At 38.9% G+C, this 16561-nt stretch overlaps 1 protein-coding gene across 1 annotated transcript in view; it reads left to right on the top strand.

The window, feature by feature from the left end:
• The first annotated feature begins 2771 nt into the window (after window positions 1–2771).
• nlk2 (nemo-like kinase, type 2) overlaps window positions 2772–16561 on the top strand; it is a 35686-nt gene continuing 21896 nt past the window's right edge. The window contains exon 1 of the mRNA XM_059330704.1: window positions 2772–4472. Coding sequence (XP_059186687.1) covers window positions 4021–4472 — 452 coding nt within the window. The 5' untranslated portion in view covers window positions 2772–4020. The remainder of the gene's footprint in view (window positions 4473–16561) is intronic.

Genomic DNA, 16561 nt, shown 5'->3' with positions numbered 1-16561 from the left:
CAAAATGTATCTTTCTTACCTCAGAAAACTGAGCAGTGACTCCTTGGAGTGTCTGTTAGTCCAACCAAACACTGAACAAGACATTTTTACTGAACAAAACGTTCAAATAAACTGTCATAAAGTGGAAATACAGTGTGAAAGGGTCAAAGTTATGAGACCAAATCGGTAAACGTCCTCTTTTCTATCTATTATTATATATATTAACATTATATATAACTTTATTGACACGTTGCCGTGGATACGCATTGCTCTGCTTCTCTCCTGGTGACGGCTCGCCTTGTCAGTGACCTGTAGCCACGCCCCAAATCATATGATTCTTTATATTCTATTTTCTTCTAAATGGGTCCATTATTAGAACTACTGACATCAAATTGTCTTGAAGATGATTTTTTACTAGCGATTGAGACTATATTGTTGTCCTGAAAATTTTTTCTGGGGTAATAAATCAAGTGAGAAGTTTTCACATTTTGCACTGAAATGAATGGGCAGATTTTTTTTGCAGCCAAACTTAGCACCCCCTACTGGAATTTTCGGTGAATTGCATGCTTAATGCACTTCCTGATTGGCCTCCATGCTCAGGCACGGAGACACTCCTGTGCGAGGGGCTTAATTTTCTTGACTCTCAAGGGGGCGCTGTTGAGTCATTTTGCCACGCCCATTCCTGGGACCATTAGAATATGTAAATTTCAGCGGAGATGTATGTATATTCCAAAAATGAGGAGTTTTTGAATATGATAAAGCCCCCAAAAAGGTGATTACTTTTTCTGAAGAAAAATAATATTAATAGACGAATCAATTACAATAAGGTCCTCGCACCGTTAGTGCTCGGTCCCTAATTAGTCAAAGGTGTTAGAAAACATGAGAAAGAGTGTGTGTGTGTGTGTGTGTGTGTGTGAGAGAGAGAGAGAGAGAGAGAGAGAGAGAGAGAGAGAGAATGGCCAGTCTAACCAGAGCTGGTCCTCAGTGTGTGAAGAGGACTTTGACCAGTAGAATGCAGAGGTGGTCTGCAGGGAGCTTGGCTGTGGGGCTCCTTCAGTCCTCCAGGGGGCACTCTATGGAGAAGTGGAGGCTCCAATGTGGACCAAAGAGTTCCAGTGTGGAGGACTGTAAAAGCTCAGGCTCAGATAGAAACACCTGCTCACCTGTCAGAGCTGTTGGACTCACCTGCTCAGGTTGAAGAGGAGCTGCAGCTTTGACTTTGTCTTTTACTGATGACTCTCTTATTCAGAACCTCTCAGGTGGAGATGGAACAGGGAGAATGAAGACCAGTGAGCTGGACCCTGAAGGAAGCAGGTACAGTCTGCGGGGAGCTGGACTGGGGCTCTGCTGTTTCTACTGACTGGAGAGAGGAGTCACGCAGACCTGTATGGGTGATAACAATTGACTGTGTTCAGTCTGGATCTTTTGTGAGGGAATGTGTAAAGCCATATTTCACTTTCTACCTTCTGGAGATCACCTGTTCAAGTCAGTTCATCAGTGATGTCATATCTGACATTAATGTTTCCAGTGTGTCACACAGACCCTGTTTCCATTTAGCAGTAACATGTGGTTTGAGTGATCCAAACACAAGTGAACAGCTCTAAATACAGGTGAAAACACTGTCAGGACGCATTGAGATCGGATATCAAAAACCACATTCTGAGGTGGTTCAGGCCGCATGTGTCCACATTCAGATAGCAGTGAGAACGGGTATGTGACTCTTGTCCACATTCGGGACCGCCTACTCAATTGCCGCCCCCTGCCCGATCATCTGTGTATTTTTTAATGATGAAATAATGACTGGGTTTAATTTTATCCAAAACTTATTTAAACACAAAACACATTTAAATATGCAAGATTATTGTGAAAACTAACCTCATGATATATATATATATATATATATATATATATATATATATATATATCATGAGGTTAGTTTTCACAGTAATCTTGCATATTTATATATATATGAGGCACCCACCAGAATAATATATACTCTGGTTTAGTAATTATATTTCATGTTGCCTGTAAACATGTATGTCATGTTATGATACACAGTATAGTAATATATCATGTAAAACCGTATAAGTAAAATCAAGCCAATTGCACTTATAAAGCACCTAATCGTGACATTTTATGATTTAGATTGATTTCCTGGAATATTTCGTTGTAGCATTGTTGAACGAAGTCTGAGAACAAGAATGCCATTGCCACCCACTGTTCTCTGTAATTGTTTTGTGTATAAGAAATAAAGATATTTACAATAAAAATATAGTTTACTGGTGCATACAGAAAAAAAAAATATTTTGTACAAAACTGTTACAGTAGCAATAATTCTTTTGTGACTGCGTGGGAACTTTCAAACTTAAATTCCCTGCTTGTAATATTTCCTCAACTCATCGCTGTTTGCAACCTCATAATAAACATGCCCAGTTCTGCTATTACACACAGCTGGTCAGCCACAATTGATGGTTCTTAATCTCAACTGCTCCAGCCCGTTTCCATCTTTTACAAAAAGCATATATTTCACTCTACTTGTTTGTTTTTGTCTGGTTAGAACTTGTGTCAAGATATGTTATGAAATTGAATTGAACTGTTCGTTTTTTCCTCAACGTCTCAGTGTGGATATCATTGGGCCTCGACCGCAGTCAACCCGCTGTCACTGCAGCCCGCACACGCCATTGGCTGTGCGGAGTGTCAATCAGGGAGATTACCCTTACGTCATTGCGGTCCGGTTGACGATTGGTTGGCAGACCTGCATAATCTCACCGCCGAGTACCGAAGGTTTTGTTCACCATGTTGGATCAACTGCACATCTCAGTGGCATTGTGACCAATAGTTTTATCATGCCAGTGGCAGCGGAGCGGCTTGGGCCCAAACTGTAGATCTCCATGCGTGTTTCTTCCTCTCCCCCGGCGGACAGCAGGGCTCACCTCCCTGATCGGAAGGACTACTTGCGTGAGTGAGTGAGGGACAGGCACACCGATTAGCTCGCTGCAAGCTGTCAGGTTGAATACTACTGTCTTCTTTCTAGCTCCTGGCAGCTGGATGATTTATTATGTATTAAAAGGATTTAACGTTTCTCCCTGCATTGTTATTTCGTCTCTCTGGCTGTGCGCTGATGAGCCGCAAGACGAAAGTGAAACATACTAAAACAACAAGGCTGTCGATGGGGGAGTTAAGTTGCCTGCCAGCCGCCTGTGAGGATTGCTCTTCTCTTTTTTGGAGTCATGGTCGAAGCTTCGTCACTCTGTCAGACTGATGGGAATTTCTTTCCAGGCGCGCTCGTTGGATTGTTGTAATAATAATATGTGAGTGGAGTGGATGAGCAAGGCCTGGGCCTGCCTGCCTGCGTGCGCTGCTCTATTGTGGCCTGGGCTTGGATACAGTTCCTGTGCACCGGATCAGCAGCGTTAATTAAGGCTCGGAGATTACCGCTGTCTGGCCTGCGCACACATTGCGCACACATCAGAAGGAGGATTCAGTCTGACATAATAAATGCGTTTTCCAAGCCGTGTGGAGCCCCTGTGGTGGGAAGAGCAACGACTGTGGACCAGAGCGTGTGGCAAACTTAGACACTTTTAAAAGATGAATTCGCTGCTTCCCATGTGACATGCTTTAGATCATACTGTTCTTTCAAGACTGGGGAAGCTGAATTTCATGAGGAGAAGGGGGGCGCCACCTCTACCATGAGGGACATCTAGGGCCAGCGACTTTTTTTATTGATTGAGGGGGGTGCGGGTTATTTTCAATTCATTTTTATTTATCATTGTTAGGAGTGGCGCTGTTAGGGTTGCACACATTTTTAGACTTGGGTGGTCATTGCTGTACATGCTCATGATATGCTTTCCGTTATTAACCCCCGGCTGACATAGTCTAACGGTGTGCAGGCAAGAAAATTAATTTAGAGGAAGTGGGTCAGATCTTGTTGGGATTATGATAACAAAACAAAGTAGCAGGTGTTGGATCATTTAAACCGCCAGTCTGCTGTCTATGAATCAGTCGCCCGGCAGCCATTATCATCACTTTTTTAATCACTGAATGGCTCTTTGCGGCACCACGGCTACAAATGTTACAAAAATGATGTCTGCTTATAACGGTGGCTCCTCGACAGTGGCTGCCCATCACCCGCATCACCACCACCAACTCCAGCACCTTCCGACCCCCCACATGCACCACCACCATCACGCGGGCCAGCATCACTTGCAGCACCCGGGCTCCGCCGCCGCCGTGCACACAGTCCAGCAACACAGCTCCACGGCTGCAGCCGCGGCTGTGATGCTCAACCCCGGCCAGCAGCAGCCATACTTCCCCTCTCCTGCGCCCGGACAGGCTCCCGGGCCGGCGGCCGACGCGGCTCCCGCCCAGGTCCAAGCCGCTGCTGCTGTCAAAGCTCACCACCACCATCAGCAGCAGCACACGCACCACATACAGCAGCAGCTGGATATTGAGCCTGACAGGCCCATCGGCTATGGGGCGTTTGGGGTTGTCTGGTAAGTGCACTGCAGAGGCCTTACATTTTTAACAGACCGTACCAGTCATACATGTTCTAGCCTACTGAAGTACATGTACAGGTGCATCTCATTAAAGTAGAAAATAATGGAAAAGTCAATTTCCAGTAGTTCCAGTCAATAGCCCCAACCAAGTATTGAGTCATATAGATGGACATACTTTTCAGAGGCCAACATTTCCATATTAAACATACTAAATTAGTGTAGTATGTTTAAGTATAACAGTATATTTTTAATACTAAAATTGGTCTTTTGTAATATTACAATTTTTTGAGACATTGAATCTCAGGTCTTCATTAAATGTAAGCCATAATCTTTATAATTAGAATAAATAAAAATACAAAGATTTAAGACATGAAATGTTTCATTCTGTGTGTAATGGATCTATATAATGTGTTATTTCCACTTTTTGAATTGAATTACTGACAAAAATAAACTTTTCTACGATTTCCAATATATTGAGATGCATCTCTATGTATATGTGGGCAGCTTTTGCCGACATTCCTGCAAGTTCTATATTAATATAAGTTATATGAGTAATGCAGCATTGTAGGATGTTGCTTTTTATTAACTGACTTGTGTTTTATACAGTACACTACTTTATGGGAAAGTGTTTTGGCTGGCCCCATTTTTCCCAACCATTAGTGACTGATGATTTTAACATTTTGGTTTTTACTTTTTTAATCCATGGCATCTGCGATTGGCTTGTGCTATACCATTGGTACCCAAGAGGCTGTGGTGACAACGTGATTGACATAATATTATGTTTGTTCATAAAGAGATCATGTGCATTTTACTGCAGAGCAGTGGCCGACATGAAGGACATCAGTAGAGGGAAGGGGGAAAGATGCACATTGAGCATGTTGTTTGTTTACTTTAAAGTTACTGTGTTTTTTGGGGTTTGGAGACATGGGTTCGAGTCGGAAAGAAAAACTAAAAATGTATCAGAAAGAGAATATTTTGGACAAAAAAGGTCAGCCTCTGTCTTCTCCTTCTTCTTAGCCTTCTGTTTGTTGGCTGTTAAGTCAAGTGACACAGTCCGATGTTTGCTTATAATCAGACTGGTTTGCACATTTTTAGCTTTGAAAATCATAGGTCGTTCTTGATGTGTGATGGAATGAAAAATACAACAGTGTTCCATAAATGGACTGCATTAGTATAGTGCTTTATACACTCAAAGTGCTTTTGAACCAGAAGTCTGCATTAATCCATTCACACACATATTTGTACACCATGCAAGGTGCCACCAGTTCATCAGTTAGTTTAACACACACACACACACACACACACACACACCAATGGTGGTGCCATCTGAGCCACAGCTGCCCACTAGAACAGCAAGTTTGAAAAGTAACACTTAAGGTGGTTTTCCTTCTGTAGTGACATGAATGGAAATGAATGAATGTCTGAAAGATGGATAAAACGTAATGATACACAAAACACAATAAAACATACAACAGCTTACTGGTGACAGCTGTGATGTATACATTGTGCAGGAAGTGGCCCCAGGCATGCAAAAGTAGGCTATTAGAACAGGTGGATGCCAGATAGTGCAAGTAATTCCTTAAATAATCTAATTTTGGCTTAAAAAAACTACAAAATGATCATGCAAAAACACTGTGCTGCTGGGACCAGATGCATACACACAAAAATACACATAATATAGTGATATTTTGTGTGGCAATATTATGTCGACTCATGGCCGCCAAGTATTGATATTTAGCGTTCCTGTACCACCTCACTTTTAGGAATATACAGGAGATACTGGTATCATATGAAAACTAGAAGATCTAAAGAATCTATGGGCACCGTGTGCATCAGGATGTCGTGTTGGGAAGTTGTCAAAATAACGTTGCAAAGTTACGATGATTTTAGTTGCATGCTGAAGACACTAGAACCCAGGTATGTGACTCCATCGCAACGTTATTTCACGGACACAGCCGTATCGAAGCTATACAGAGCAGTGAAGCTTAAATTTGAGGAAAGTTTGATAAAATGCTGCAGTTGTTGTCGTCCATACATGTTTGATATTAGTTCAGTTCAGTTTGAGTGAATACTTTGTTGGTCAGTCTGTGGGTTTGACTCTCATTGTGGAGAAATAAAAAGACTGAAGCGAGATGAATAGACCGAGGATTTTCTCTTATTTGTCAAAACAATTCTTTATTGAATTTAATTTTGTGGACACAAAATGCAGTTAAACAGTTAAATCGCAATATATTGTATGTCAATTACTCACCATATTGCAAAATGCTTAAAATTGCAATAATATCGTATCGTGACTCAAGTATCAGGATAAAATCGTATTGTTGGGCCCCTGCTTATTCACACCTCTAGTATTTTCTATTAAAAACAAATAATTGCAGTTGAAATAATGAAATTTTTCTCTAATGTTACATCTCTCGTCTTATATTTTGTATCTACAATGTTTGTTTTAAAGTGGATGTGATCATTCTTTGAGCCTATATTTGAGTCTTTAAATGTGAGCTCTTTGTGCAGCACTTTAAGTCTGTATTATGGGTGCAAAAAATTGATAATATATCATCTTTCCAAAATGTATTAATGATGATTTAGATTTTGTGTGATACCGCCATGATGGTTCACAGGTACATGTAATAATTAGTCGTACTTGTGCTATAAATAGCCTCCGCCATGCTTAAGGATGGCTGTTGTGGTGCTACTGGAGAACCGTGCCGATTCAACACGATTGGTGAAATTGCACTTTGGTGGTGTTCTCATTAACAGGTCTAATGAAAGGTGGAGTGGGCACAGAGGTCCATATATAAATGGATTTTTAAGGGACATTCATCCATTTATGGCCAACTGTGGGAGGTGAAATGACGCTTGTGCATGTGAATCAATTTATTTTGGTCTTCGTGACAAAAACAGTCAGAACTAAAAAACTGCATGTACACACAGTTTATGTATCTTGAACATGTAGTTTCAAAGATGTGGGCGCTCACCAGGCAAACAGGTTCTAATTATAGGTACTACCAAATTGCATAATGGGACATGTAGGATCCAGTGCCTGTGTTATTCCGGTGTCCAGAACACCAAAGTAAGGTGGCTTTCATTCATCTATTGGAGCAATGGGGCCGTGGAATTGTTCTTCATAACACACAAATTACTTTACTGAAATGTATTTGACAGCATAATGAAACAGTTATATAATAATAAACAGTTGCATTTTTCAAAATACATAATAGATACAAACGAATAAGATTCTAGAGCTGCATTATCAGAGCCAGGTTATTAATTCAAAGCACTTTAACTACTGTTTTTGAGTAATTGACTTCACTACAGAATTAAAACAAAAATAATAAATATTTTTTGTCTTAACCCTCAGGGCAGGTTGATCGCATTTTATGTGCTTTTTATTCTTCATTTATTAATAGATTTGGCTGTGTTCTGTGAATTTTGGCAAGATTGTGTATTTTTATTTGCTCTTATTATTATTTCCAGCTCGGCTCCTGCAATCAGGCTAAAATACACTGTGTACAAACAATAGTTACACTCTGAAGGTTGAGCACGTAAAATGCGCCATTTAAACCTATTCAAAATGCAAGTTTTGATCTCACTTACATTATAAACATAATACAGGCATTTTACTCAATCTTGGTGTCAATCTGGGCTTTGGCCTTTTACTACTTTCCACCAGATTGCGTCATTTTGACCATATTCAGCACATAGAGAAAAAACCTGCAATTTATACACACAATCCATACACACAAGCATGTACTGCTTCAAATACATAAAAAAATGTGTCATCTTGAATCGCATCAAAGTTGCAGCCATCTAGAGAGACATGACAAACTCATAACAAAAAAAAGATTTATTTACACAGATGTGATTGCAGCCAGTTGTGGCATCATGACAGAAACCTGGCATATAAAGGAATAAAATATTCAAAAATCAATTATTGTTTATCAAAAATTAGGTCAGATGTAATATCAGTACCATGAAAGTAGAATATCATAATATATCATTCTTTTTTTATATCTTGCTTGTAAAGAGCGCATTTTATGCGCTGAGCAGTACAAGTGTGCATAAAATCTGAACTAGCTCTGAGGGTAAAACAGATTGTTTTTGAAGTTGTTTTTTTTAAACAGCATCCCAACCTTTTTTGGAATTGATGTATGTATTTAATGCTAACATTGCAATTTTATAGGAAATCTAGACTCCTTCAGAACTGATGCCTGCAACACATTTTTTTTGAAGATGGCTCAGGGGTATGCTGGCCATGACTTTTGTGTTTGAAAAGGGTCACAGTAGGTGAGACTGATGTGCAGGTCGGGCTTGCACAGGCACCAGTGGCATTGTTGGACCTTGGCGTCCGAGGCTATAGCCCTGAATGTTTTATGAATAGCCTCGAATCTCAAAACAAACATGCATTTTGTGTGTACATGCGTGCAAGACAGAGTGAGAGAGAGTGTGAGAGAGTGTGCTCACCACAGGGCTTGTCATTGTTGGCATCTGGTGGAAGCTTGCTAGCCAATTCACTAAAGAAAGACTTGAGGCTCAGGATATAAGAAGCTTTTTCAAACAGAAAAAGGATTAAGTGCAGGTGAGGCTAGAGGAGGTGGAGTTACCTCCTGTTGTTGTAGAGTGTCACTGCTGCTGCCCATCTACAAGCTCAGGCTGGTAAAGAAGAGGAGCCTTTACTACAAGTAGGGATGGGATTAATTAATCGATGATTGATTAATGGTTGTTAAAAATTTGGTCGATCACATGGAATTTTTAATTGATCTGTGTATTTTTTTATTTTATCTCTGACTGCGTATCAGTATCACTGAACTGAAACACGGCCGAGTGTTCAGTTCTGCAGCCGTACGCCAATAAGCCAATGAGCTGAGAGTTGGATAAGTTAAGATGAATACAGTTTGCAAGCTGAAAGTTGCATTAAGAATTATAAAACACACAGAAATTCAAAAGTTTTAATCTGAGCAAATTGAAATGATCCAGTCCCTTTTTGTCCTTTCAAAATAAAAGCGTCCGTTATCAAAACAGGCTTTTACATGGTACTCTACAGTCATGGAAAAAGTGATAAGACCACCTTGTTTTATCCTTGCTTTCTTGTTCATTTCATGCCTGGTACAACTAAAGGTACATTTGTTTGGGCAAATGAAATGATAACAACAAAAATAGCTCATAAGAGTTTAATTTAAGGGCTGATATCTAGACATATTCCATGTTTTTTTTTTTATAATAACCAAAATCATCATCAAGAAAACCATGGAAAAAGTCTAGATATCAGCTCTTAAATTAAACTGTTATGAGTTTAATTTCGTACCAGGTGTAGGCCTATCACACAATGGGGCGAAGCTCCCCTAAAAGGCGTCTGATCGGAAACAGTGGAATGCAGCAACACATCCTATGCGCAAGCCACATACAAAATCTTATAATAGATATGCCCTAGACACACATCCCCAGCCCCCCGGACATACACACAGACACACACACACACACACACACACACACACACACACACACACACACACACACACACACAGATGCTTCTTGATTTTATAGATAGTAGTACAAAAGATCAGAAAATGCACTTAATTATATGGCACCAATGCAAAAATAAATGCTGTTTCCCAGGTCTATACATGTTTAATGATGGCAGTTATAAAGTATTCTGTTCTTTTACTCAATACTAAAACGAATTGGTAACAAATACTAATATTTTCTTAACATCACAAATCATAATTAATCAGTAAAGTAACAGTTTTAAAATTTTTAAAATTACATTTTAAAGTTTTAAATCATTAAGACATGTATTTTGAACATAAAACAGGTGCCAGAATGCATTAAAAATAGCATAAAAAATACCTTGTTCATACAGAAAAAACTTTACGGGGGAGGATCCACCACCGTACTCACGTCCTACAAACACCACTGACAGGTTTGTAAGCTACTGATCAGGCTCCGGCCTAATTATGGCAGGAGCAAAGAAAGCGAGAGAGAGAACTTTCTATTGCCTTAAAATTTTGACTATTTTATCTTTTCCATTGGCATGTGACACTCCACTATGTGTGTTTTGACAACTCAGAGTAGGTTTTGTACATCATTTAGCTGGAAACTGACATGTAATTGATTGGCAGTAATTGATAGGGTTGTTGTTGTTATTTTTCAGTTAATTTACCAGTTTAACATGTTAACATGTTGGTCAGTCCTGTTAGTGTTGAGAAGCCGATATGCTGTTATCTGTGCAATAGTAATGAGTTACTGATAGATTTAGAGGTGATTAAGTAATTAACTAGTTTCTCTGTTAGACAGGGAGCGTGATGTTGTTAGTGAGCTGACAATACTTTTATACCAGTGCAAGGTACATGAGCTCCTTTTCTATATGTAAACATTTCTGGGCTGGGCCAAAACACCAGGACCATTTCCTTTTGTCCTGGTCTGGACAGTCTTTTTTTTTTTAAATCATTTGTTACCATTTACAAATGTAACGAAGTAAAAGTCAATTTTTTCCGATTCAAATAAAATTGTTTTGATTAACATGTTGCGATTCACAAACTCTGTACAATATTATTATTACTTAGAGGTGGGGGGATATATCGATACAGCATAGAATCGCGATATTATGCGTTGCAATATTATATCGATTAATGTCCGCCAGGTATCGATATTTAGCGGTGGCTGCAGTGAGCTCATTTTTAGGAATATACTGCAGATGCTGGTATCATATGTAACTAGAAGATCTAAGGAATCTATAGGCACCATGTGTCAGGATATCGTGTCGGGAAGTTATAGAAATAACGCTGCAAAGTTGGGCTTTTTTTATGTTTAATTTTTTAAAAATCAGAGCAGTGAAGCTTAAAGTTTTTGAAAGTTTGATAAAATGCTGCAGTTGTTGTCGTCCATACATGTTTGATATCAGTTCAGTTCAGTTTGACTCTCATTGTGGAGAAATAAAAAGACTGAAGTGAGATGAATAGAATCAGAATTTTCTCTTATCTGACTTAACAATTCTTGATTGAATTTAATTTTGTGGACACCAAATGCAGTTAAACAGTTTAATCGCAATATATTGAATCGCAATACTCACCATATCGCAAAATGCTTAAAATTGCAATAATATTGTATTGTGACTCAAGTATCGGGATAAAATCATAAAGTGGGGTACGCTGTTATTAATATGTGTTTAGTTTGTTAACTTGGGTTTTCTTTTTTTTCTTTTTCACCGTCTGTGCATCTGCAGCCTCAACAGGAAGCAGTAGAACAGGTTGTTAACTGGAGAAAAAACTCTGTCACACGATAGACGGTGAATAACAGTGTTAACCAACATGTATTTTAGTGAGAAATCTCACTTTTTTAAAACAGATCGCCTCTCGTTCCCACAGTCTGCTGCCACCGAAATTGCACATCAGACAGAGAGGCTGGGATCGAGTTCAGTGACAAAATCTTTATGGATTAAATTAATGTTGAATTTGTCATGTTGCAACAGATATTGTCTTTTCTGACCAGTGCAATAGATAAGTTTGTGAACATCACTGTAAACAGCAAGCATTCGTGTGAATGCCTTCCTAATTGCTAAACATGTTGCTTTCAAAATAAGAGCACATGGAAGTGTTAAAAGAATCCACCACAGAATTTACAAGAAGACTGTCAATAATTCCCTAAATGTTTACAATCAGGTAGGCAAACTCATTAAAATATGCAATAAATACAATGGAATAGTGGCATTAGAATGTGCGAGAGGCACTAAATTTGGGCTTTTACAGCAAAACATTTCTCCGGTAGGACATGCCCCATGACCTCTAGCCGGCTACTTTTCCCCACTGGTTGACTACTCCATGTCCTAGCGGAAAGCCCTGCTTAGAATTACAGGTACACCTCAATACATTAGAATATGATGGAAAAGTCCATTACCAGTAGTTCAAGTCAAACAGCCCCAACCAAGTATTGAGTCATATAGATGGGCATACTTTTCAGAGGCAAACATTTCCATATTAAAAATACTTTTTAAAATTGGTCTTTTGTAATATTCACATTTTTTTTGAGACACTGAATTTTATATCTTCATTAAATGTAAGCCATAATCAGAAGAAATTAAGATATAAACATTTTCATTTTGTGTTTACTGGATCTATATAATGTGTTATTCCCACTTTTTGAATTGAATTAGTGATATAAATAAACTTTTTTATGATATTCTAATTTATTGAGATGCACCTGTAGATCTTCAATGTTTTAAACTAGCAGGATTTATTCAGGTAACTCAATTTCTGGGGAATATATAGTCAGTACTTTGTCAACTAGTGTGCATATTGAGATCACCTGTAATGCTGTAAAAATGTTCAGTAAATGCTTAAAACCGAAACCAAAGACGATAAGGGCATTTCTTCATTTATGGACTATAATAGCTGCTCCTTGAAATAAGAAGAGACATTCCTGGAGATGACGTTGTCTGGATGGCAGCATATGTTCTATACACCTTTCAACATTAATGGTCTCTGAGTTCTTTCATTGGTGCTATGAATTGTAGATGGTGACATTCTTGCAATTACACATTGAGAAACATTATTAATAAAGTGTTTATTATTTATTTTCCCAAACAGTTTTTTGAAAAAATGGTTAGTTGTAAACAATGTCCTTTTAAGGATGACGTTTAATAACCAACTGTGATACTATAACTTGTTACCAATTAGCCAGTTTACCTGTGGAACTTTCCAAGCAGGAGTTTTTTGAGGGTTTATTAACTTTCCCATTCTTTTGATGAGATAAGTAAATATTAAGTATAAGTAAGTATCCATGTAGTTAATAAGGTAAAACATTAAATATATGTCATAAATGATTAGAGAGTTACTGTATGCTTTAATGTTTTCCCTTCCTGGTGTCTCTCCTTGGCTATGTGCAGAGTGCTGCCATGTTATCAGCAGAGGATGTGCAGAGGTGCAAATGTGTCATTTTGTGCTTTAGAACGCAATTAGAAAATAATTTTTTATTCCTCTGATTCATTGCTTTGTTTACCACTAACGCGCTCCCTCTTTTCATTCAGTGTTGCTCACTCAACCCTCAACTAATGCTGCTCTTCCTCTTTCTCCCTCCCTCAATATTTCCTACATATTATATCTTTTAAAGGGACATTTAACCCCAAAATCCAAAATGCACATTTTCCCCTTACCGGTAGTCCTATAGTGCTATATTTCAGTCTTGATTGTTTTGTTGTGAGTTACAAACTGTACACAGTAGTTAGAGGGCTATGCATATATTCACAGAACTGGAGTTACGTCCATGAATTTTCTATTTGCCACTGCAAGTCAAAATATTGAGATGTCACCCTGGGGTGCTCAGTAAAGGCTCCGGTGAGTGCAACATGTTGTTGTCTGTCCTAACCACTCCAGCTAGCTGAGCATTCTGTTTGAAGAAGTTGGTATCTTTTGATGGGGGGGCTCTCGAAGGTAATTTAGAAGTGTAGTGTGACCCTCGTTTTTAACTGTTAACTGGCCTGCCACAAGCTAAATGTTTCATCTCTGTTTGCCGGCATTAGCTGTACTTGGCAAATGATATTAGGATGAGGTGTACTCGGTTGTTAACTCAGTCCACATCGACAGTAATTGCAAATAACTTGGGTCTTGGTTACAGACCAATCTGGCAGTGCAACCTGCGATTATGTGTCATAATAATTAGTGCCGTAAAAAAACATTGCGAATCAATGCATTACTAAAGCATTTTGACAGCCCAAAATGGAACTATAAGGCACAACACCCGTGGTGCTCAAGGTGCCAAAAAACTTACAGTTTTAAAATGTTTTTGAAGAGCAGACTTTTGGGCACCCATAAAGTCCATTTTCATTCAGATAACTTGAGGTCAGAGGGCTTTGAAAATGGCCATGTCAGTTTCTTCCTGAGTGTATAAAAGAGCACTTAGTCAGGAACAAGTGAGTAGTGTGTTGGCTGGCAGTACAGTCATGCTGCAGCCTACAGGTGCATAACAAGGCCAAGGTCAGTCATTGTTGGAAGGACTGTGGCAGTGCTGAGATGATGGGTTGCTACCTCTGAAAAAAGATAAATCCCTCTTGAAGACAGAATGCTAAGCTGGCTAGCTGATGTGTATCTATGCATGGCGATGGGAAGCTTCAGTGATCCCAGAGTAGCCAGTGACACCCAGTCCAGCATCCAGCAAAATGTGCAACTGTCAACAGCCAGCCCATCTGTGGTCATGTGGAGCAACACCTTACCACAGAAGTTTGATCCACTCCATTCAGTGTTGCAAGACATTGGAGTGTGAATGTGATTTAGACATAGACTCTTGTGAAATATCACCGAGTATCACCTGCCTGCAAAAAGTGTTAAACTCGTCTATGGTGATTAGCTGACTTTAAGTCCATCTTCTCTAAGGGAAAGTTGGATTGTAGCAAGGCCACAGCCTGCTACAATCATCAGATTCCGGTTGTTTAAAGAAACCACCTACTCCATGATGGACCTCACTTCTGGGTACTATAACCTGGAGGTACATGAGGAGGTCGGGAAGGCGGAATCTGATGCCTCTGACTTTCTCATAACCTGAGGATAATGTTAGGCATCTTTGGTGTCCAAAACTTTCTAAGTCTGCTGTGCTATCTGGATGATGTTTGAAGATTTGTCGTTGGAACAGCTTGATATGGTATTTCAACCGTTTAAAGCTCATAACCTCAAGCTTGCCTTAAATAAATGTAATTTCCTGCAGAGGTCAGTAAGCTTTATGGGACATGTTGTGAGTGCTGATGGGATAAGGTCTGACCCAGATAAGCCATCTCTTCCTTCACAGTGCTGCACCTTATGGAGCAAGGCATGAATGTCCAAACCTCAATTTTGTCCGACAGTGGGCCACAAGCCCAGCTCTGGGATCAGCAGCAAGCAAAAACAGACAGAGGCACAGCTATTGGCTGTGATATAATATTGACATAATGCAGAATTAAAGACCTAATACACATTTCCTTCTGGACAACTTTTCAGGCTTTGACCTCGGGCTGGGTGATATATATCGATATAAAAAATATATCTGTTTTCAAATGTGATATGGAATTAGACCATATATCGATATAGTTCATTTTTTTCTTTCTATATAAATACTGCCCTTACTAGGGTTTGTTATATTTAGTTTGTTTGTAATGTTCATTATTCTTTTCTCATATAAATATATTTATTTCAGAAAAAGATTGGCCTATTTAATTTCATATGATATTTATATCATATATATATATATTTTATTTAAATGTGCACTTTATGGAGCTTTGATTTTTTTTTTTGTTTAAAGTTCCCCCTGTTGTTATACAGTATTTATGTTCACATAAACTGTTTCAATAAAATTACCTGTAACATGTCATATTTGACTTTGACTTTGACTGAACATTTGCTCTCACTTTACGATTTAAAAATACGGAGTATATATATCGTACATTGATATTCAGCCTTAATATATTGGGATATGACTTTTGGTCCAAATCACCCAGCCCTACTTTGACCCCTACAAGGTGTGTGTTAAGAAATGCATCACTGCGCTCAGTGATGCATTTCTTAACACACACCTTGTAGGGGTCAAAGTAACCTTGTAGGTTACTTTGTAACCTTGTAGGTTGTCAAAAGTATCAATACTAAAAAAGTATTGATTACTAAAACGTAAAAATTTTCTAAAATATCATCACCCACAGGATCAATTGTGCATCACACCTGATATTTGCCCACCCACCACACTTTTCCTTCCCAGTGAGAGATGGATTTGTGCGCCTCGCTCCTCTGCTCTGTGTTAATATTGCCATGCCACATGAATCGGGAAAACTGTCAGCGATCATGGTTTTGGCACAGTGAGCAAGGCATGGGATCTGTGCAAAATACATTTTTACTATAATAGGTTTACACTGTGCTCCATACTTCAAAATACTTTTAAAAAAAATCATTTAACATCCTCATATTTAGGACATGTGATGGAGGATGGAAAAAGTTACTTCACTTGCAATATGATGATATAAACATTTCACGTAGAGTATAAAAGACAGTTGTTACTGCTAGACAAGGGTTTGCGGTGCTGCCACATATTGTCACATCTCATTGCATGACAATGGCAAAAACAATCTTTTTGTGCCG

Source organism: Centropristis striata, chromosome 4, assembly GCF_030273125.1.
Source record: "Centropristis striata isolate RG_2023a ecotype Rhode Island chromosome 4, C.striata_1.0, whole genome shotgun sequence".
NCBI lineage: Eukaryota > Metazoa > Chordata > Actinopteri > Perciformes > Serranidae > Centropristis > Centropristis striata.
Note: the sequence above shows the minus strand (reverse complement) of the source record. Positions and strands in the feature narration are given on the sequence as shown.